The sequence below is a fragment of the Sorex fumeus genome, unplaced genomic scaffold, assembly GCF_029834395.1.
Source record: "Sorex fumeus unplaced genomic scaffold, SorFum_2.1 ptg000063l, whole genome shotgun sequence".
NCBI lineage: Eukaryota > Metazoa > Chordata > Mammalia > Eulipotyphla > Soricidae > Sorex > Sorex fumeus.
In genome coordinates, this window is record NW_026606120.1 from 76,488,694 (window position 1) to 76,509,749 (window position 21,056).

At 48.4% G+C, this 21,056-nt stretch overlaps 2 protein-coding genes across 2 annotated transcripts; both read left to right on the forward strand.

The window, feature by feature from the left end:
- Positions 1 to 383: 383 nt before the first annotated feature.
- Positions 384 to 11,952, forward strand: RUNDC1 (RUN domain containing 1). Its single transcript, XM_056126829.1, has 5 exons — positions 384 to 876; positions 4,713 to 4,871; positions 7,659 to 7,857; positions 8,301 to 8,417; positions 9,453 to 11,952. Exons 1-5 carry the CDS (start codon positions 409 to 411, stop codon positions 10,316 to 10,318), a joined length of 1,809 nt encoding a protein of 602 aa, XP_055982804.1. The 5' UTR covers positions 384 to 408; the 3' UTR covers positions 10,319 to 11,952.
- Positions 11,953 to 15,778: 3,826 nt separating this feature from the next.
- Positions 15,779 to 19,032, forward strand: RPL27 (ribosomal protein L27). The gene is made up of 5 exons (XM_056127503.1): positions 15,779 to 15,850; positions 16,097 to 16,179; positions 16,889 to 17,058; positions 18,728 to 18,838; positions 18,950 to 19,032. Exons 2-5 carry the CDS (start codon positions 16,099 to 16,101, stop codon positions 18,996 to 18,998), a joined length of 411 nt encoding a protein of 136 aa, XP_055983478.1. The 5' UTR covers positions 15,779 to 15,850; positions 16,097 to 16,098; the 3' UTR covers positions 18,999 to 19,032.
- The last annotated feature ends 2,024 nt before the right edge of the window (positions 19,033 to 21,056 follow it).

A 21,056-nucleotide genomic window follows, 5' to 3' on the forward strand; every position in this document is an offset into this window, starting at 1 on the left:
TGCTCGCCTTGCAAGCAGCTGACCCGGGTTCGATCATTGGCACCCCATATGGTCCGCCAGTCACAATCTTGGAGCCCAGAACCAGTGGTAAACCCTAAGCACTGCCGGTGTGTGATTGGAAAATCTAAAAATAAACTTTCCAGAAATTCGAGAATAAACGACCCGTCAGAGGGGCCCTGATTCACATGCACAGATTTATTTCGCGTTTCGTTCATCTGCGTCTCTAACACTGCCTGATTCACCACCGACCGCGAAACTCAGCTCCCGGAGGAAGGTCGGGCCTCAGTGACAGCTGAGCCCCGTGACGTCAGAGCCCCGCCCACCCGCTCCCGCAGGTTCCAGGGCGGCCCGCGCTGTTGCCATAGCAGCGAGGGGGCGCGGCTGACGTGCGGCGGCGCTTCCGGAAAGATGGCGGCCGCGGGCGCAGCTGCCGAGCCGGTCCCGGCGACGGCGGCGGCGGTGGCAGCGAAGGACGACGAGGAGGAGGAGGAGGAGGAGGAAGAGGAGTCGCTGCCGCCGTGCGAGGCCGTGCGCTGGGCCCCGGTCGGGGCGGTGGCGGCGGCCGAGGAGGTGGGCGCGGCCCCGGGCTCCCCGCCGGACTCGCCTGGCCGGACGCTGCGGCGGCTGCGGGCCGAACGGCGGCGGCTGGACTCGGCGCTGCTCGCGCTGTCCTCGCACTTCGCGCAGGTGCAGTTCCGCCTGCGCCAGGTGGTGCGCGGGGCGCCGGCCGAGCAGCAGCGCCTCCTGCGCGAGCTCGAGGACTTTGCCTTCCGCGGCTGTCCTCACGTCCTGGGTTACGGGGGACCCGAGGACCCCGCCGGCGACGAGGGGGACGGGCTGCCGGGGGACCGGCCGCGGTGGCGGGGCGAGGAGCAGGTGAGCGGCTCGGAGCGCTGCCCGGGGCGGGGATGAATGGAGTCCGCGGGATTAGGGAAGCACGCGCCCCCCCCAAAAAACCTGGCAGAACGGGGACCGGCGACCAGGGGAAGGTGTGGGAGAACGGGATATTAGGAGCAGCCAAAAGCTTTGCTGCTGCCTCTCACCTTGCCATCATCACCCCTGAAATGCCCGTGTCCGGGCTGCGAGTGTTTGCCGACAAGCACCCCGACCCCAGGGGTTGAGAAAGCTGACAAGGGAAGAGCTAGCTGATGTCCCTGGGTTGCTGGGACCCAGTGGAGGTCTGTGATTTTTGCTTTCGCTTGTCTGGGTGAGAGCTTTCGAAAACCCCGGGGTCTCTTAGTACGTGAAAGAAACACAACTCCTGACAGTTTTAATATCCTAACGTTGCTACTTTTAAAATTACTTTTCCAGCCTGCGTAATAGCCAGGTATGCTACACGAGGTCCTTAAGGTTACTTACAGCTTCATCCAGTTTGCCCACTTTGAAACGATTTACCCCACCACGGGGTCATTTCCTTACAATATTTGAGTCTCTAGAAGACTGTTGGAGAGAGGTCTTTTCTCCATCTTTTCTATTCTTCAAGTTAGAATCAACACACGGCTTCCTTTTTTTTGTTGTTCATATGTGGGTTTTTTTTTGGGTGGGGGTTGGGGGGTGCACACCCAATGGTCCTTGGAACCATGTGGTGCTGGGATTGGATCTGGGTGAGCTGTATGCAAGGCAAGCACCCTAACCTCTCTATTATCTCTCTGGCCCAGTGTAGGTTGATTTGAACCCAGAAAGCTTGTCAAGTACCCACAGCTCTTTGCTCCAGGAATAGCCCTACCTCACATCACCATACTTTTCAGGAATAGAAAAGAGAATTACTGTGGCCCCTTGTTCCAGAGTGAGGAGCACCCAAGTTTTACATGGATGCAGTCCTCTTTTAGCTTTTTTTTTTTTTTCTTTTTGGGTCACACCCGGCAATGCTCAGGGATTACTCCTGGCTCATGCACTCAGGAATTGCTCCTGGCGGTGCTCAGGGGACCATATGGGATGCTGGGAATTAAACCTGTGTTGGTCATGTTGGCTGCGTGCAAGGCAAACGCCCTACCCGCTGTGCTATCACTCCAGCCCCTTTTAGCTCATTTTTCACTCTCAGAAACAATACAGCTTTTAAAAGTGTACAGCTCACAAACATGCAGAATGGTGGGGCCAGTGGATATGGCTCCATATGTGTGGTCAGCCCACTTCGTCCCTGGTACCCCATGATTCCCAGAGCAACCATGAGCACAGCTAGAAGTAGTTCCCTGCTCACCACCTAGATGTGACCCGTAATACACACACACACACACACACACAAAGTAATAAAAATTTCTTTTAAAAAAAATCTGTAATCAGGGCTGGAATGATAGCACAGTGGGTAGGGTGTTAGCCTTGCACACTCCGACCCGGCTTCTATTCCCAGCAACCCATATGGTCCCCCAAGCACCGCCAGGAGTAATTCCTGAGTTCATGAGCCAGGAATAACTCCTGTGCATCGCCAGGTGTGACCTAAAAAGAAAAAAAAAATCTTTAATCTTGGGGCTAGAGTGATAGCAGGTAGGGCATTTGTCTTGCATGTGGCTGACCTGGATTCAATCCCCAATATCCCATATGGTTTCCCGAGTACCACCAGGAGTAACTCCTGAGTGCAGAGCCAGAAGTAACCCCTGAGCATCACTGGGTGTGACCCAGAGAGCAAATACTCCGAGGTACATCTTTGACCCTTAGCCCTCAATTCCAAAAATGTTTGCTCTGGGGCTGGAGCGATAGCACAGTGGATAGGGCATTTGCCTTGCACACGGCCAACTCAGGTTTGATTCCCAGCATCCCATCTGGTCCCCTGAGCACTGCCAGGGGTAATTCCTGAGTGCAGAGCCAGGAGGACCCCTGTGCAATGCCGTTGTGACCCCCCCTCAAAAAAAGCAAAAATGTTTGCTCTGAATTTAATGCTAAAAAAAAAAATAATAAATTCCCATTTTGTGCCTTGCGTCAGACCTTCCTGTTCTCACCTAGCAAGCATATGTGTCCACATGCCAGTGATGAGCGGACTGCAGTCATCAGAGCATGGGAGCATCCTAGATATAGTCATGGATGTAGCTAGAATTTATAGCTGTTTTCTTCCTTGATTTAATAAAGTTAGGGTACAGTTAAGACAGTACATGTTCCAGTTCTATCTTCTTTGCTTCCTTATACAACTCTCTCAATTCAGAGTTCTTTATTTAAAGTGTGTTTTTCTGATCCACTGTCAGATTCATTTTGTAACACACCAAGAATGTGCAATGAGAGCTTACCCTGTGCCAGGCTATGTGATTAGCATCGAAGGCATCTACTTAAGGCCTTGGTCTTTCGGGAGCTCAGAGACTGGGGAGACCAAATATTAAAGAATTACAGTGTGGCAAATCTGGAGTTGAGGTATGTACAAAATACAGAGGACTAGATGATCCGCCTGAGGAGATAGAGGATACCTTCTGCTCAAACATAGTTAAGTTTTTTGGTTTTTTTTTTTCTTTTTGGGTCACACCTGGCGATGCTCAGGGGTTACTCCTGGCTTTGCACTCAGGAATCACTCCTGGCAATGCTTGGGGGACCATATGGGATGCTGGGAATCAAACCCGGGTCAGCTGCGTGCAAGGCAAACGCCCTATCCACTGTGCTATTGCTCCAGCCCCCATAGTTAAGTCTTAACTAAGACAGGAAGGGGGATAGGATTCTAAGGGGGAAAACCACAAAACTTGAAGAAGAATGGAAAGAGTATACAGCAAAAAGCTTTTATGTTAATACAAAACTAAAGCAAAAGGATTGCTTTCTTAAAAACCTGAAAAAAAAGTTAATTTTTCTTTCCTTTCTTACCCATACCTTCTGGAGGGTCTGGTAAGTACTGTTATATGGTTAAAATTAATCTTTAGGGGCGACACCAGGTGGTGCTCAGGGGCTACTCTGTGCTTGTTCAGAAGTCATTTCATGGGGGTGCTCAGGGGACTCTACAGTGCTGGGAATCAACCTGGGCCTCTTGCATGCCCTCAGCCTGTTGAACCTCTCTCCAAACCTCTATAATACCTTTTAGAATTTTAATTTAAAAATGTAGTCTTTGGGGCTGGAGCAATAGCACAGCAGGTAGGGCGTTTGCCTTGCACGTGGCCAACCTGGGTTTGATTCCCAGCATCCCATATGGTCCCCTGAGCACCGCCACAGGTAATTCTTGAGTGCAGAGCCAGGAGTAATCACTGTGCATCGCCAGGTGTGACCCCCGCCCCCCAAAAATTTTAAAACAAAATGCAGTCTTGGGAAGTATGTGCTACTGCTGAGTAGAACATGTGACTCACTTGTGTGAGGTTCAATCTCTGGCGCTGAAAAAAAATGTAATTACAGATAATAATAAAGTTAGGGGCTGGAGAGATAGTACATCAGGTTGGGTGTTTGCCTTGAACATGGCCAACCCAGGTTCAATCCCCAGAATCCCATATGGTCCCCATATGAGCTTGCCAGGAGTGATCCCTGAGCACAGAGCTAGGAGTAAGCCCTGAGTGTGGCCCCCAAACCAATAATAATAAAATGCATCCTTAGAGCCAGAATGATAATACAGTGGGTATAGCACTTGCCTTGCACATGGCCAATCCAGGTTTGATCCCCAGCACTGCATACGGTCCCCCCAGGCTCACCAGGAGTGATCTCTGAGTGCCAGCCAGGAATAAGCCCTGAGCATCTCTGGGTGTGGCAATCGAACAACTCCAGTGTGTCCTGAATTGTCCTTTTCCTGTGAAATAGACTTAAGTATTTTGTTGTCTTAGAGTGAGCAGGAGAAACAGGAACGCCTGGAAACTCAACGAGAGAAACAGAAGGAACTGATACTGCAGCTCAAAACCCAGCTGGATGACCTGGAAACGTTTGCCTATCAAGAAGGCAGTTATGACTCCTTGCCACAGTCCATGGTCCTGGAAAGACAGCGGGTGAGCAGGCACCTGAGACGGCCCCCCTGCACCCCCAGGCTGCCGCACCTCTTCAGCACAGTTTCACAGGGCAGTTTCCCCAGCCTGCTGCTCCCAAGCCCTTGGGAGGGCCCCTTTGCTGTTACGTGGGACCAGGTTTTATTTCCATATAGAATCAGATGTTCCAAAGCCGTATCATAGGATGGATAAGCTCCCTTTTGAAGGTATTGTTAAGCACTACTACACTATAGTAGTACTTTATTTAATAATTTCTTATTGTTGATTACAATTTATTACATAATTTATTGGCTAAATTTTATTTAGTTATAAAAGTTTTACGTAGGCACATCATACAATATAGACTAAATTTTTATTTTGCTACCCACCCTCAGATTATACATTTTCCAGGGATCTAGGTTAACTTTAATATAGCCCAAAGCTACATGTTGGGGGCTGGAGATAGGGCACTTGCCTTACACGCAACTGACCCAGGTTCAATCTCCAGCATCCCGTGTGGTCCCCTGAATACTGCCAGGAGTAATTCCTGAATGCAGAGCCAGAAATAACCCCTGAGCTTTGCTGGGTGTGGCCCAAAACAAATCAAATAAACTACATATATGTATATATATATATATATATATATATATATATATATACACATACATACACACACACACACACACATATATATATATATATATATATATATCAGGGCTGGAGCGATAGCACAGCGGGTAGGGCATTTGCCTTGCATGCAGCCAACATGGCTGACCTGAGTTCGATTCCTCTGCCGCTCTCGGAGAGCCCGGCAAGCTATGGAGAGTATCTCGCCCGCATGGCAAAGCCTGGCAAGCTACCCATGATGTATTCAATATGCCAAACACAGTAACAACAAAGTCTTATGATGGAGACATTACTGGGCCTGCTTGAGCAAATCGATGAACAACGGGAGGACAGTGACAGTGATGGTACAGGGATTAGGATACTTCATTATCAGTAACTTTGATATATTTCTATTTTTCTATACGTATATCCTGGGGTTACATAAAATTAGATGTGAGACTGGAGAGAGAGTTTGGGGATTAAGACATTTCCTTGCATGTTGCTGACTCCAATTTGATCCCCAACAGTGATGCATATTGTCCGAGCCCTGCCAGGAATGATCCCTGAGCACAGAGCCAGGGTTAAGCCCTTACTACCTCCAGGCATGTCCTCCCCAAAAAAGAAAAAAAAAATTCTCAGCCATGAAGGGCTCACAAATGGGAGAAGATTGAGGCCAGACCAGTAGTACAATCGGTAGGGCACTTACATGTGTCGAACCTGGGTTTGATCCCCAGAACCACAAATTATTCCCCAGCCCTGTCAGGAGTGACCCCTGGGTGCAGAGCCAGGAATAAGCCCTGAACACATCTGGGTGCGGTCCAGAAATAAAAAATTTGAAAGTAAGTGGAAAAATAAACATCTTGGCACCAACATGTGTGTGCACCCCATCCTTGATGGAAACACTATTAAGAGATACACAGCTGTGGGATATTCACTTAATATTAATACCTGAGCAGGCAGGTAAATCTGCTGGTTGAAACAGGTATAGCTGCTGCTTCTTGTTCTCACCTTGTGATATCCTGGTTAGGCTGGATTTCAAAATGTTCTTAACAATGTGCACTGATTGATTGGGGTGCAGGGCGGGGGGGCTGGATTTCAAAATATTCCTAACAATGTGCATTGATCGCGCGTGTGTGTGTGTGTGTGTGTGTGTGTGTGTGTGTGTGTGTGTGTTTGGCATACCCAACTATGCTCAGGACTTATTCCTGGCTCTGTGCTCAAGGTTCACTCCTAGTTATACTCGGGACCATATGTTGTTCTAGGGATTGACTCCAGGCCTGCTCCTTGCAAGGCAGAAGCACCTTACCACTTGTACTGTCTTTCCAGCCCCTAAAGAGTTCCTTTTGGTTTTGGATTTTTGTTTATTTGTGCTGCTTATGATTGAATCTAGAGCCTCACACATCTAAGACTCTACTGAATCACATCCCCGGCATAGTAGAAATTTCTCTAGTTTCTTCTTTGTTTTTTGTTTTGCTTTGGGGCTCCCACCCAGTGGTACTCAGGACTCCTGACTCTGAGTTCAGGCATCACTCCTGATGGGGTTTGGGGACCATATGTGATGCCGGAGATATAACCCAGGTTGACCGCGTGCAAGGCAAATGCCCTACCCACTGTACTATCGCTCTGGCCCAATTTCTTTAGTTTCATAAGGTAAGAAAGGATGAGAAGAATTAGAAACTAAATAAAACTGGTGTTTATTCTCTCGGAGGCCTTGGTAGAATGGCTCTCTGAATTATCAGCCATTTTGGATTATTCACATGGTTCTTAGTGGTAGCTGCCTGGTCTGGGGAAGAAAATGCAGTAAAAAGAGTCATTTCTGTTGGAGAATATCAAAGGATTCTTTTCACTTTATTTTTTCTGGGAGGGGGTGTCCTGCGTTCGCCTTTGTTCAGGACTTATTGTGACTGCGCCCAGAGATCATTCCTGGTAAGGCTCAAGGAACCATATGGGGTGCCAGGGATTGAACCCAGGTTGACTGCATGCAAGGCAAATGCCCTACCCACTGTCTTATCTCTCCGGCCCCTCTTATCAGTCTTAAAAGAAGCAAGGGGTCTGTGCCCTCACCCTGATCGTTGGCAGGAGCATACATTCCCTCACAAACAGGAAGTTCTCTGTGTATTTGATTTTAGGGTAGGAAGCAGTAGTTCTCCTCCTAGCCTTCATGAAAACTCCAAAGCTTGTACTTATTGCATACGGTCTTGCTAGGTGATCATAGATGAGCTAATAAAGAAACTGGACATGAACCTGAACGAGGACCTCAGCTCACTGTCCACGGATGAGCTTCGGCAGCGTGTGGATGTCGCTGTGGCACAAATTGTCAACCCTGCCCGAGTGAAAGAGCAGTTGGTCGAGCAGCTGAAAACTCAGATCCGAGACCTCGAGATGTTCATCAACTTCATCCAAGGTCAGAGGAAGGGTTGGGAGAGAAGAGTGGGTAGATGTTACAACAGTTAAATGTATTCGGAGTACCTCAGGGACCAGTTCTGACATCCTGATTATTTAAGAGGCTCAATACTCAGTCAGGGAACCAGAGTCACAGAGTGGGGAAAGCATGGATTTAAGAGCCATACAGGAAGGTCTGGCTCTGCCACTTCCTGGCCTTGATTCCTTGGGCAGGTTCCTAACCTCTCTGCTTCCACTCCCCTAGTCTAGTAAGTAATGATTCATACTGTTTCACTCAGCAAATATTTAATTAAGCCAGATCCTGTGCCGGTCCCTGTTCCACACAATACAGACTCTGTATGTAAAAGTTTTGCCATGGAATAAACACTAGTAAATAGTCACCCTTGGTAAATGTGCCATGAAGAGGTTCTGTAAGTATCTCCTCTTTGTAACGTCTGGTTTCAGATGAAGCGGGCAGCCCTGTGCCGTCACAGGGTGGACACTGTGAGTGCAGGGCTGCAGGGAAGGCAGCAAATGGCGCCACCAGGACTGGGAGCAGACGGCCTCCAGGAAATGGTAAAGGTAAGTCCAGCTTTCAAAGGAGAAAGGAGATTTGCAGTGGCCTTGGGCTGGGAACTTGGGCAGAAGCGTAGAAAAGAAAATACTGGCCCCTGAGACACTCATGACAGTGAATAAACTAGAAGCATTTTACATTTTTTATATACATTATTGGACTGGGTACTCTTCCAAACAGTTCTGTGGAGACTGAGGGGCAATCCCAGCAATATTCAGGTGTGGGCTGAGGTTGTATGCACTCTCCCCAGCACTGCTGGGAGCTTCTTGGTGCCAGGCATGGAACTCAGGGCCTAGTGCATGCAATGCGTGTCCTTTAACCCTTTGAGCCATCCCCCCAGTTCCTGCTTGTACACTTCAGATGGTTGTATTTTCTTTCTTTTTTTTTGCGGGGGGGGTCACACCCAGCAATGCACAGGTGTTACTCCTGACTCTGCACTCAGGAATTACTCCTGGTGGTGCTTGGGTGGACCATATGGGATGCTGGGAATCGAATCTGGCGAGTGCAAGGCAAACGCCCTTCCCGCTGTACTATTGCTCCAGCCCAATGGTTGATTTTCTATTCATCTGTCTCAATGCAACTATCAACAGCTTGCCCCAAAAGACAATTCAGCCCAATGGTTGAGGGAAGGCACACTGGTGGTGTTGGAATACTAAATGCTTGAAACAGCTGTATGCAGAATACCTCTGTAAATCATGGTATGTTTAATTAAAAAAAAAAAAAGAACAAGTCGGGAATCAAGTGATAGTCCAGCAGGGAGTGGGGGAGGGCATTTGCCAACCTGGGTTCGATCTCCAGCATCCCATATGGTCCCCCGAGCAGTTCCAGAAGTAATTACTGAGTGCAGAGCCAGGAGTAACCTCTGAGCATCACCAAGTATGGCTCAAAAGGAAAAAAAAAATTCTGATTCTGGGAGACTCTTGGCCACCTCTGAGACTCATGCTGTAGCTCGGAAGCAAGTCACAATCTCAGCTTGTGACTTGATTGGCCCTCTGTCTTTGTTGAGTGTCCCTCTCACTGACTCTCATCATGTTTCTGAACAGCAAAGGCAGACGACATGAAGAGGGCCCAGGAGACTGGGCTGCACCTGATGCGCCGGGCGCTGGCCATGCTCCAGATCTTTGCCGTTAGCCAGTTCGGTTGTACCACTGGCCAGATCCCACAAACCCTGTGGCAGCGGGGCCAAACTGACACAGATTACTCACCCTTACTCAAGAGACTGGAGGCATCCGTCGACCGAGTGAAGCAGCTGGCCTTACGGCATCAGCCACATGGCCATGTCATCACGTCAGCCAACCTCCAGGACCTTGCTCTGGGAGGCAAGGACGAGCTGACCATGGCCGTGCGAAAGGAGCTTACGGTGGCGGTGAGGGACCTGCTGGCCCATGGACTATATGCCTCCTCCCCAGGGATGAGCCTGGTCATGGCCCCCATTGCTTGTTTGCTGCCTGCCTTCTCCTCAGCCCCAGAGGCCATGCACCCCTGGGAGCTCTTTGTCAAGTACTACCATGCTAAGAACGGCCGTGCCTACGTGGAATCCCCAGCCCGGAAGCTCTCCCAGTCCTTCGCACTGCCTGTTGGGGGAGGCACGGCTGTGACCCCCAAGCAGAGTCTGCTGACGGCCATCCACATGGTGCTGACAGAACACGACCCTTTTAAACGCAGTGCAGACTCAGAGTTGAAGGCCTTGGTGTGCATGGCACTGAATGAGCAGCGTCTTGTGTCCTGGATGAACCTCATCTGCAAGTCAGGGTCACTCATCGAGGCCCACTACCAGCCCTGGAGCTACATGGCACACACAGGCTTTGAGAGCGCCCTCAACCTGCTCAGCCGCCTCAGCAGCCTCAAGTTCAGCCTCCCTGTGGACCTGGCTGTGCGCCAGCTCAAGAACATCAAAGATGCTTTTTGATGAAAACACCCTGGCCCTGGACCAGCACCTTGCTCAGTTGGGATACAACAGCCTTCTGGGGTAGGAGCAGGAAGGAGGGAAAGGGCATCTTTCCTTTGCCAAATGACTCAGTCTATTTCCCCCACCAGCTGAGTATATTAGAAAGATATGCTGGGTACGCTTTTGTTAAAAGATTCTGGCCCAGTATGTCATCAGTGCATCAGGGCACAGATATTTGGACCTATGGGAAAAAAGCAGTCATTGGACACAGTTAATACACCGACTCACACCATGACTGTTCTTACAAAACCTATTCACTCCTGTTTGTGGCAGTGAATGACAATATCAGTTGATCTTGAAAATAGTCAACTTAAGGCTCTGGTTATTTCAGAGGCATCTTTCCCCACTTGAAACAAGTATTATAGCACCCTAAGGCCAGAATGTAAGTTCCTTTTCTGAATACCGATGCCCCTTTTTCCCTGACATATGGATAGCCCTCTTTGATTCATTCCCTCTAAAAGAAGGACTGGGGGAGAGGGAGATAATACAGCAGGTAGGGTGCTTGCTTTGCATGCAGCCTACGCAGGTTTGATCTCCAGCATCCATATGGTCCCCTGAGCACCATCAGGAGTGATCCTGAGTGCAGAGCCAGGAATAAACCCTAAGCATTGCCAGGTGTTGCCCAAAACTCCTCCCCAAAAAAACAAAAGTAGGAATGAGGGTTTAGGAGAGAGCTCAAGTGGTAGAACCCATTCATAACATGGTGAGATCCTGGCCTTCTAAGGACCACTGGGTGAGGCCCTTATAAAAATAAACATAAGGTGAGGGATGGGAATACCCACCAACAGAACTTCTACAGGAGTTAACCACAAATTGGTTTGAATAGGAGCTGTCTTTCACATAGAGGTGAGAACAAATCTAGGTAGTTCCCTTCTCATGACACAGATCACAGTCTGGGAACTGGTGGTTTATGAGGAATGACAATCATGGTCTGTAGCATGTCCTTTGGCGAGGACCCTTTCCTCTCATCACCTCCTAGGGTGATGGATACATCTTACCAGAAGTAAATGTGTTTGTGCTACAATCAGGAGTAAATGTGTTAGAGGTGTACTCCTTGAGACTACCCTTTCCCCCAAGTCAAAGACGGAACAGAATGCACATTGGTGATGTAGTAACTCTAGGTACACATGCCTGGAGCCTAGAGACTGGATGATGGAGGAGGAAGTATGGGTCATGTAGTAGGAACTGCAGCAGATCACTAGGGACAAGGGTCTAAGCATCTCTTTGTAAAACTGAATCTACATCCATCCTACTTGATAAAATCTTTTAGGCTTTTACCCTGTGATGTTCTTAGTTGTCATGCAGTTTGCATATTGCTCCAGGACTGACCAAAGAGAGGCAAAGGGTATCACTTTATGAAAAACCAAATGGGCTCGGAATATTACTGAGTGCTGTTTGTGTATTAAGTTGCCTGCTGCACTTTGTGTCTGCACAATTACATTTTAGTGTATTTTAACTTAATTTTGTCAAAATGTTATTTAATATGTATAACTGATAATTCATTCAATTAGGTCTGTATGAAACAGGATGAATGTAAAACGTTGTGAGAAATTTTATAAATATATGTGGTTGCCAATAAAAACATAGTATTTTGTTAGCTTCTCTGCAGAGATCTTAGTGACCCTTGGTTTTTGGTTTATAAGTCAACCTGGGCATTATCAATTGTCTCTCTGATCCATATTGTAATTTCCCTTCTCTCTTCTTTGCCCTCTAAAATCACCAGTAAATGTCTTAGATCTAATCAGTTTAAGTGGTGATTTTTCCTCCTGAATGAATTTACTAAAAAGTAAACTTGGCATTGTCATCCATGTTCCTCACAAAGCCCCTCCCACAGATCTCACCACAAATGCTCTGTATCCGCCCTGGTAAATCTATTTGATATTTAAGGTGGGTGATCACTTGTGTAGCCATCTGACATAGCTCTTATCACCACGGCATTATCTTTCTAGATATTTTTATTTGGGATGAAGCAAAGTTACAGCACCCAAACCCACATCTTCACACATGCAAGGTGGCAAGTGCCCCATCACTGAGCTACCCCCCCAGCCCTCTCCAAGCACTGTTTATCTTTTTTTTTTCTTTTTTGGGTCACACCCAGCAATGCACAGGGGTTACTCCTGGCTCTCATGCACTCAGGAATCACTCCTGGCGGTGCTCAAGGGACCATATGGGATGCTGGGAATCAAACCCGGGTTGGCCACATGCAAGGCAAATGCCCTACCCGCTGTGCTATCTCTCCAGCCCGTTTATCCTTTTCTTTTTCTAACCACTGCTCTTCAGTTCACAGAAAACCCAACATTCTAAGCATCACAAAAGTTGATTTATATTAAAGCTTTGTGGTAGCATCACGTGAAACATTTTTGTCATTCTAAATTTTTTGGTAGGACACCCAGATACCCAGGGCTTATTCCTACCTGTGCTCAGGAGTGGTCCCTGGTGGTACTTAGGACCATATGCATTACCACAGATTTGAACTGGGGTCTTCCACATGCAAGGCAAGTTCCTTACTTCCTGTACTAATTTCCTGGACCCTGGGTTATTCTAATTTAATTCTCACTATTCATAAGGCAAGACAGTATCCCCATTTTACTGCTGAGGAAACAGCTCCAGAGAGGTTAAACATTTTATCAGGGCTTCCATGATGGAAGAACTGCAATTTAAAGCCAGGATAATGGACTGGAGCGATAGTACAGAGGGTAGTGCGTTTGCCTTGCCCTTGGTCGACCCGAGTTCAATACCCGGCATCCCATCCAGGAGTAAGCCCTGAGGATCGCTGGGTATGACCAAAAAAGGGAAAAAAAAGGTTTCCTGAATTCAAATTCTGTAGTAGTTATATTCTAACTTTTTTTTTTTTTTTTTTGCTTTTTGGGTCACACCTGGCGGGTTACTCCTGGCCCTGCACTCAGGGGTCACTCCTGGCAGTGCTCAGGGAACCATATGGGATGCTGAGAATCGAACCCGGGTCAACCGCGTGCAAGGCAAACGCCCTACCCGCTGTGCTATCTCTCCAGCCCCTATATTCTAACATTTTACCTCAAGGAATGTAGCTCAACAGTAGAGCTGCCAGGCTGGAGAGATAGTACTGGGGTTAAGGTGCTTGCCTTGCACTGCAGGGTCAAAGAAGCATCACATCCTTGGACTCTTCATTATACCACCAGCCCAGTAGAACCAAGACTCATCAACTGGATCAGTTAAGGAACAAGTGGAAAAGGATAGAGAAGTGAGGTTTAGGGGCTGGAGCGATAGCACAGCAGGTAGGGCGTTTGCCTTGCATGTGGCCGACCTGGGTTAGATCCCTGGCATCCCATATGGTCCCCTAGCACCGCCAGGAGTAATTCCTGAGTGCAGAGCCAGGAGTAATCCCTGAGCATCGCCGGGTGTGACCCAAAAAGAAAAAAAAAAGAGGTTTAAAATCCCTAAGGTGGGATAGGGGGAGTCACTTCTCTTGCACACAGCCGACCTGGGTTCCATTCCCAGCACTCCATATGGTCCCCTGAGCCCACCAGGAGTAATCCCTGAGCACAGAGTCAGGAGTATTGCTGGGTGTGGCCCCAAAATAAAACAAGCCCTATGGCAGCTAGAGAGAGTGTCACTGTAACTGTCACTGTCCTCCCGTTGTTCATCAATTAGCTCGAGTGGGTCCGAAAAGATGCTTGCTGATATGGCTGACCCAATTCTATTTCAAGCCCGACCAGGAGTAAACCCTGAGCAAAGCAGAGTGTGACTCAAAATCATCATCATCATAATACTCCTAAGGTAAGAAAAGTATAGGAGGTAAACCTTTTCCTTGAGTGCAGCCCACTCTAGTTCCATTTCCAACACCATATGATTCCCTGAGCAATGTCAGAGGGGCACTCTTGTACACTCAGAGCTAGGAATATCTCCTAGGCATCACCAGATGTGGCCCAAACCCCTCTTATTCACCCCTCCCCCAAAAAAGTGTGGTGAAACCATGTTTTTTCCCCACATTTGGCCCAGACAATTTTGGGGTCAGGGGGTGGGAGTTCACACGCAGCCGTGCTCAGGGTTTACTTGTGGCTCTGTACTCAAGGACCACTTCTGGAGAGTTTGGGGACCATGATCATTTGAGATGCTGGGGACAGAACCCTGGTCAGCCACATGCGAGGCAAGTGCCCTGCCCACTGTACTATCATTCCATCCCACTCGTCCATCAGTTCTATAAGTTCTTTAGTTTTAAATTATTAAAATAAAAAAACTGTAAAACGGGCCTCCTATAGCTAAGATCTTTTCTGAATTTCAAATTCTTCATGTCTAAATAAGATGAAAATTAAAACTCAGGGACCAAAGAAATAGTTACAGCAGACAGGGCGCTTTCCTTGAATGCAGACGACCCGGGTTCCATCTCTAGCACTTCGCCAGGAGTCATTCCTGAGCACAGAACTAGAAATCAGTCCTGAACACAGCCAGGTGTGCTACCCCCACCACCAAAAATAAAGTAAAAATAAAGACTAAGAGTTGGAAGCTTAAGTAAACTGACTAAAGTGCCCAGCATCCTGCCTAACACGGTGTCAGATAGTGTCATATGCTCATACAGTCAGGGAACTGTGTTCCGGAGCTGGGATGACTGAGTTCCAGCTCCGCCAATGGTCTTTATTTATTCACTGCATGCTGGTTTGGAATGGAGCTACAGTCCATGTCCCAGTGCTGTTTCAAGGGTCTGATAAGATAGTATCCACAGAGACTCCTTCTGCCTCGCATAGTGTACTCTCATCCTTCCTCCCTGCTTATCTATTCGGAAATATTGCACTAAAATTACACTATAGCACTGTCCTCCGTTGTTCATCAGTTTGCTCGAGCGGGCCCAGTAACGTCTCTTTTGTGAGACTTGTTGTTACTGTGTTTGGCATATCGAATGCCAAACGGGTAAGCTTGCCAGACTTTGCGCCTTGCTGGCGAGATACTCTCGGTACTCTGGCGAGCTCTCCGAGGGGGTCGGAGGAATCGAACTTGGGCCGACCAGGTCAGCTGCATGCAAGGCAAACGCCCTACCCGTTTGCTATTGGAGCAAATACTCTTGTTTCATACTCGTTTCTCCCTTCTTACGCTTAATAGTGCATATAATGGAAAGTAATGTCCTATTTTGTTTCCCGAATCTCCCGAAGGAGGCGGGGGCGGTAAAGGCAGTTTTTGATTGTCTCTCTCGTCAACCAAAAGACAGCAGAGCGACTGTGTGAACAGGCTGCGCGCAAGAGCCCTGCTAGTTCTTTCATCAGGCAACCGGAAGTTCTCTGTCAACTTGAGTACGGTGAAAGCTGCTAATAAAGTTTGATTTGGATAAACGCGCTGCCAGGCCCAGCTTTTCCCCTAGCCGGCTTCTTCCGCCAGTAACTGAAATTCTTGAGCGTCTCTTAAAAAAAGTATGGCGGGGCGGAAGAGCGGAACCGGAAATGAGCTCACTTCTCCCGGGGGGGTGAAAGGTTAGCGGAAGTGCAGGTCCTTCCTTTCGTCTGTAGGCCCGAGTGGTTGCTGTCGGTGAGTTGGGGCTGGGGCAGGGTCCTCCAATCCGCCGCCATCCGCGGCCCCGGGGTTTTAATTGCGCGACGGTACTGGATGTTTTCCATCCTCCGGTCTCTGGCGACTCCGTGGTGAACTCTGCCCTCTAAGTAGGGCTCGTGGGCGACCTCAGCCACGACAGCAGTGAACTCAGTCTGTAGTCTCGCGACCACAGCCTGACGGACGGTTAAAGGGGCCTTTTTTTTCCCCTCTTCCTCCCCGCAGAAATGGGCAAGTTCATGAAACCCGGGAAGGTGGTGCTGGTCCTGGCCGGCCGCTACTCGGGACGCAAAGCGGTCATCGTGAAGGTACGATCCGGGCCCCGCGAGATCGGGCGCGTTCCCGAGGGCTGCGAGCATGCGGTTGGAGAGGGAGATTCAGTGCGTTAGCCTCCAAGCGTTGCAGCCGCGGCTAGTGCGGGAGGGCTTGTGAGAGCGAGTTGCAGAACAAAACAAACACGAATCGCACTCCGAAGACTTAGTGAGTTAGCAACCGAAGAGGCTTCTAAATAATAATAATAATAATAGCGCTTGTGAAGTGCTTGCTTGGAACCCTGCTTTGCAGCTGGGCTCGAGCTTTCACTTGAGTTGGGCAGTAAGTGATGCTGCTGGGGTTCAGTAGAAAGAGGAATGGGTCCTGGTCAGCGTGGTCACAGTGTTGTTGCTTTTCACTGTCAGCTTTCCACTGTTTTGCAGCCTGTAAAGAGGCACCATACACTTGTGGGAACACTGGAGCCCTCGCTTTTGTTCCCTCTACAAATCTGAGAACCAGAGCTTGGTATATAGCAATGACTATATGAATGTTGACTGTTCTTAATTGCTTTTTTTCTTCCCTGCAAGAGCCTTTACAGATTCCTTCTGATGGGAAGATGTTCTGGCCTTGTGGTTTTCTTCCTATGTAATTGAGATCTTAGGGGGTGGGGGGCCCCCCATCCTTCCTATCACAGGCCTTAAGAACATCTAGCATAGGCGCTGAGTGGGCCCTTCGTGGCTAACAGATTTATTATTACTTGTTCAGAACATTGATGATGGCACCTCAGACCGCCCCTACAGCCATGCCCTGGTGGCTGGGATTGACCGCTACCCCCGCAAAGTGACAGCTGCCATGGGCAAGAAGAAAATCGCCAAAAGGTCCAAGATCAAGTCTTTCGTGAAAGTTTATAACTATAATCACCTCATGCCCACAAGGTGCGTATTTTCAAATATCAGGACAGGGATCGGGGGAGATAAGCTAGGGGCTGAGGCTCTTGTACACCAGTGACCCCTGTTCAGTTCCCAGGATCACGTATGGTCCTTGGAGCACAGAACCAGGGGTGATACCTGAGTGCAGCTGGGTGTGGCCCAAAAGGGGGAAGGAAGAATGGGAGTAAAACTGACTTTCTTTGCCCTCTGTGCCATTGAATGAAATGATGACTGCAAGAGTGTCCTTTATAAAATGGCCACATAGTTTCCAAGTCCCTTTCATTTTGGAGCCATGTAACTGTTTTCAGTTTGGCTTCCCTGACTTGGCCAAGCAGGGTTTTGGAAATCAGAGAACACCTCGGACACCCCTCCTCACCTTCCCCTACCCCCCACCCCTCCTAACTACCCTTCTCCCCCCAGCACCACCGCCCCCCCACACACAAGTTTGGTTGGTTTTTTTATTTGGGGTGGCCACAGTAGTGCTCAGAGGTAACTCCTGGCAGTACTTGGGGGGGGGGGGGTATGGGGTTCCAGGGATCTAATTCAGGTAAGTTGCGTGCAAGTACCCTTCCTGTTGTACTACCTCTCCAGGGCCACATTTGGTTTTTATTCTTTTAAGCGTTGTATAGAAATTTGTTTTTGTAGAACCTGCACAATGGTATAACAAGTAGGGCACTTGCCTGGCACGTAGCTGGGACTCAGGTTTGGGCATCAGCTTCCTTCTAACTGTAAGGCTTTCAAATATGGTGGGTCAAGAGAGCAAGTCTTGGGGCTAGAGTTAGTCATTGTCATGGTCCTCCTGTTCATCGATTTGCTCTAGCAGGCCCAGTAATGTCTCCATTGTGAGACTTCTTGTTACTGTGTTTGGCATATTGAATACATCACAGGTAGATTGCCGTGCGGGCGAGATACTCGCTTGCCGGGCTCTCCAAGAGGGGCAGAGGAATCAAACCTGGCTCAGCTGGGCCAGCTGCGCGCAAGGCAAATGCCCTACTGCTGTGCTTAGTACAGCAGGTAAAGTGCTTGCTTTGCATGCAGTTGTCCTGGTTCTATAGCCAGAACCCTGTATATCCCCGCACAATCTTTAGGAGTAACCCTGGGTGCAGAGCCAGCCTGAGCACCACTGGTTGTGTCCTTTAAGTCTTCCTCAATTCTATTCAGCTACCAGATGCTTTTTAAGTTCCTGATTCTTGCCATAATTGTGTGGTACATGCAACATGCGTCTGGCCCACAGACTACAAGGCCAGTGAAGTAACGTGGCCCTGGTATAGGAGTGGGCAGGTGCATGTATGCTTCTTGTCCACCTGCCTATATTATTTGACCTGTGAATGGTGTTATAAACACCCATGCAGGAATACTGTTTACCCGCCCGCTGTGATGAGACTGATCCTGACCCTGTGGTGTGTTATTGCCCTGATAGACGATTGTATGGGCTGATAAAGTGATTGGTCTTTACCCCAACAAGCAGTTGTGGGAAACTGTAGAAATGACATTTTCCAGTGGATAATATCGAAGGGAGTTAGAACTGGGGGGTTCCAAAGAATACTAGAATTTTGGCACAAATATTGGTGATGGGCCGATGGAGTCAAACTCTTGACAGCCCACAGCACCTAGGAGGGGCTGTGTGATGTTCTGGCTACACAGGCTGATCTAGCTACCTCCACATTGTCTCCAGGTACTCCGTTGACATCCCTTTGGACAAAACCATCCTCAACAAGGATGTCTTCAGAGACCCAGCTCTTAAACGCAAAGCCCGGAGAGAGGCCAAGGTCAAGTTTGAGGAGAGGTTAGTAAGCTTTGGGATGGTCAGGTGGGATGTGGTTTCATTTTTTTTTCCCCCCCAACAGGATTTTGCCTCCATATTCCTCACATTGGTGTCCCTTTTTTCCCCATTTAGATACAAGACCGGCAAGAACAAATGGTTCTTCCAGAAGCTGCGGTTTTAAATGTTGTTTCAATCATTAAAAAATCAAATCAAAATTATGTCTGTCTGTTTCACATCTGAGGCTGTAAATGGAGAATATTTACATCACAAAAGATGTGGGTGGTGAATGAAGGACTGTGGGGAAGAGTCTGGGGTTAGAGAGACAGTACAGGGTTAACGCACTTGCCTTGCGTGCAGTTATAACCCTGTTGTAGATCACTGTATAAGGTCCCTTAGGACAGCCAGGGATCACAGTGCCTGGAATGGCCTCTGGTCACCACTGGCGAAGGGATCTTGGGGGTGGGGGGCTACTTCTGTTAATCCAACACTCCCTTAATCTGCTGCCCTTAGGCAAGATGGAATCTGTCCTCCCCATGTTGCCGTGTGTCAACCCAAGGCCTCTGGGTACTGGTTATAGCCGGGGAGAACCATTAGCCAGTTTCTCAGACTTATACGTCCAGGTGGTTGAGAGCCCCACCTTGTAACAGAATTTCTTTCAGCCAGGGGCTGGAGGGGTTAGGACACTTGTTTTCTGTGTAGCTGGCCAGGGTTTGATCCCCAGCATCCCTGAGCATCACCAGATCTGATCCACAAAAAACTTATTTCAGTGAAAACTACATTAGAGATTTCTCTGTATGATGGGCTGGTAAAGGGTAGGATTCAGGGGGTGTGGGTACTGTTCCCACAGTTAGAGGCAAGATGCTTGCCAGCTCACTCTGGATAGTTGACTGCCACACACTGATGACGGGAGCTCTCCAGCCCAGCTAGTGTTAATCCACTAAGTGGAGCAAGGATTCAGACAGGCCTGTTTTCTATGGCACTCTTCACCTGTGCTAAGGGTGAGACAGGAAAGGGGGCTCAACTTTTCTTCACTTTGTTACTTGGAACACAACTCGAGGCCTGAGTAATAAAGCAAGAGCTCAACCACTATTGAGTGACATCCCCAGACCCAGTGAGTTGTCTGAAGAATCCTAAACTAAGTGAAATTATTAACAAAACATTCCCTGGGCAGAATTCTCCCATACCCCATACAAGACCATCCTTGGGCACCCCAGGGGAGCAGGTGAGCCTAGCACCTGTGCAAACAGCACAGGCAGCCAAAACCCTCCACATTCTGCAATTGCTGCCATGCTCCTGGCTGAACTCTACCGCTCAGCTTCATCCAGAAGTTAACCTGTTGAAAAGTAGGTATGCAGGTTTTGTGTTTGAAGTCTCTTTCATGATCAGGAAAGAGCTACCTCTCCCATCTCCCTGTACTTAAGTCCTGGCAGACACCCACATACCCCAAAGCTGCCACCCAGGTAAAAGTGTAGCTCCAGCCCGTTTGATTACGTTAAAAATTTTGGACTGCACTGCAGCATTCGTGGCTGAGTGAGATCTCAAACTTTACACCACTGATAAACCAGGAATAGCACACCAGATTGGATAGGATGTAATGTGGACGGCAACCAATCTCAACAAAAAATAAACACAAAAGGCTTAACCAGTAGCAATATCTTGGGAATCTCCTTAAAGGGCTTGATGGTTCCGTGGTGAGATACTTTCTTCTTAGGAAACTTTTTGATGATCCTTTTAGCAAATTATAGCAAGTAATATAAATTATTGAGGGCCTGCTATGGGTCTAGAGCGATAGCACAGCGGGTAGGGCATTTGCCTTGCACGCGGCTGACCCGGGTTCGATTCCTCTGTCCCTCTCGGAGAGCCTGGCAGCTACCGAGAGTATCCCGCCGGCATGGCAGAGCCTGGCAAGCTACCTGTGGTGTATTTGATATGCCAAAAACTGACAAGTCTCATTTTGTGTTCCTGGAGTGAGTAGACAGGGATGAATGGGGAGGTTACTGGTGCCCGCTCAGCAAATCAATGAACAACAGGACAACGGTGCTACAGTGCTATGGGGGCAGGCTTAAGGAGTGATTGGGAAAATTAGGAATAATAGTAGACTGGTATTGAAATATTGAATGTAACTAAACTGATGACTTAATAAATTATAAAATCAGGGGGGAAAAAGGAAGCATGCCCTGAGCTTTATACATTTTGTATTTAATTTATCCTTAAGTACTGTGCATTATTGAGATGGGAA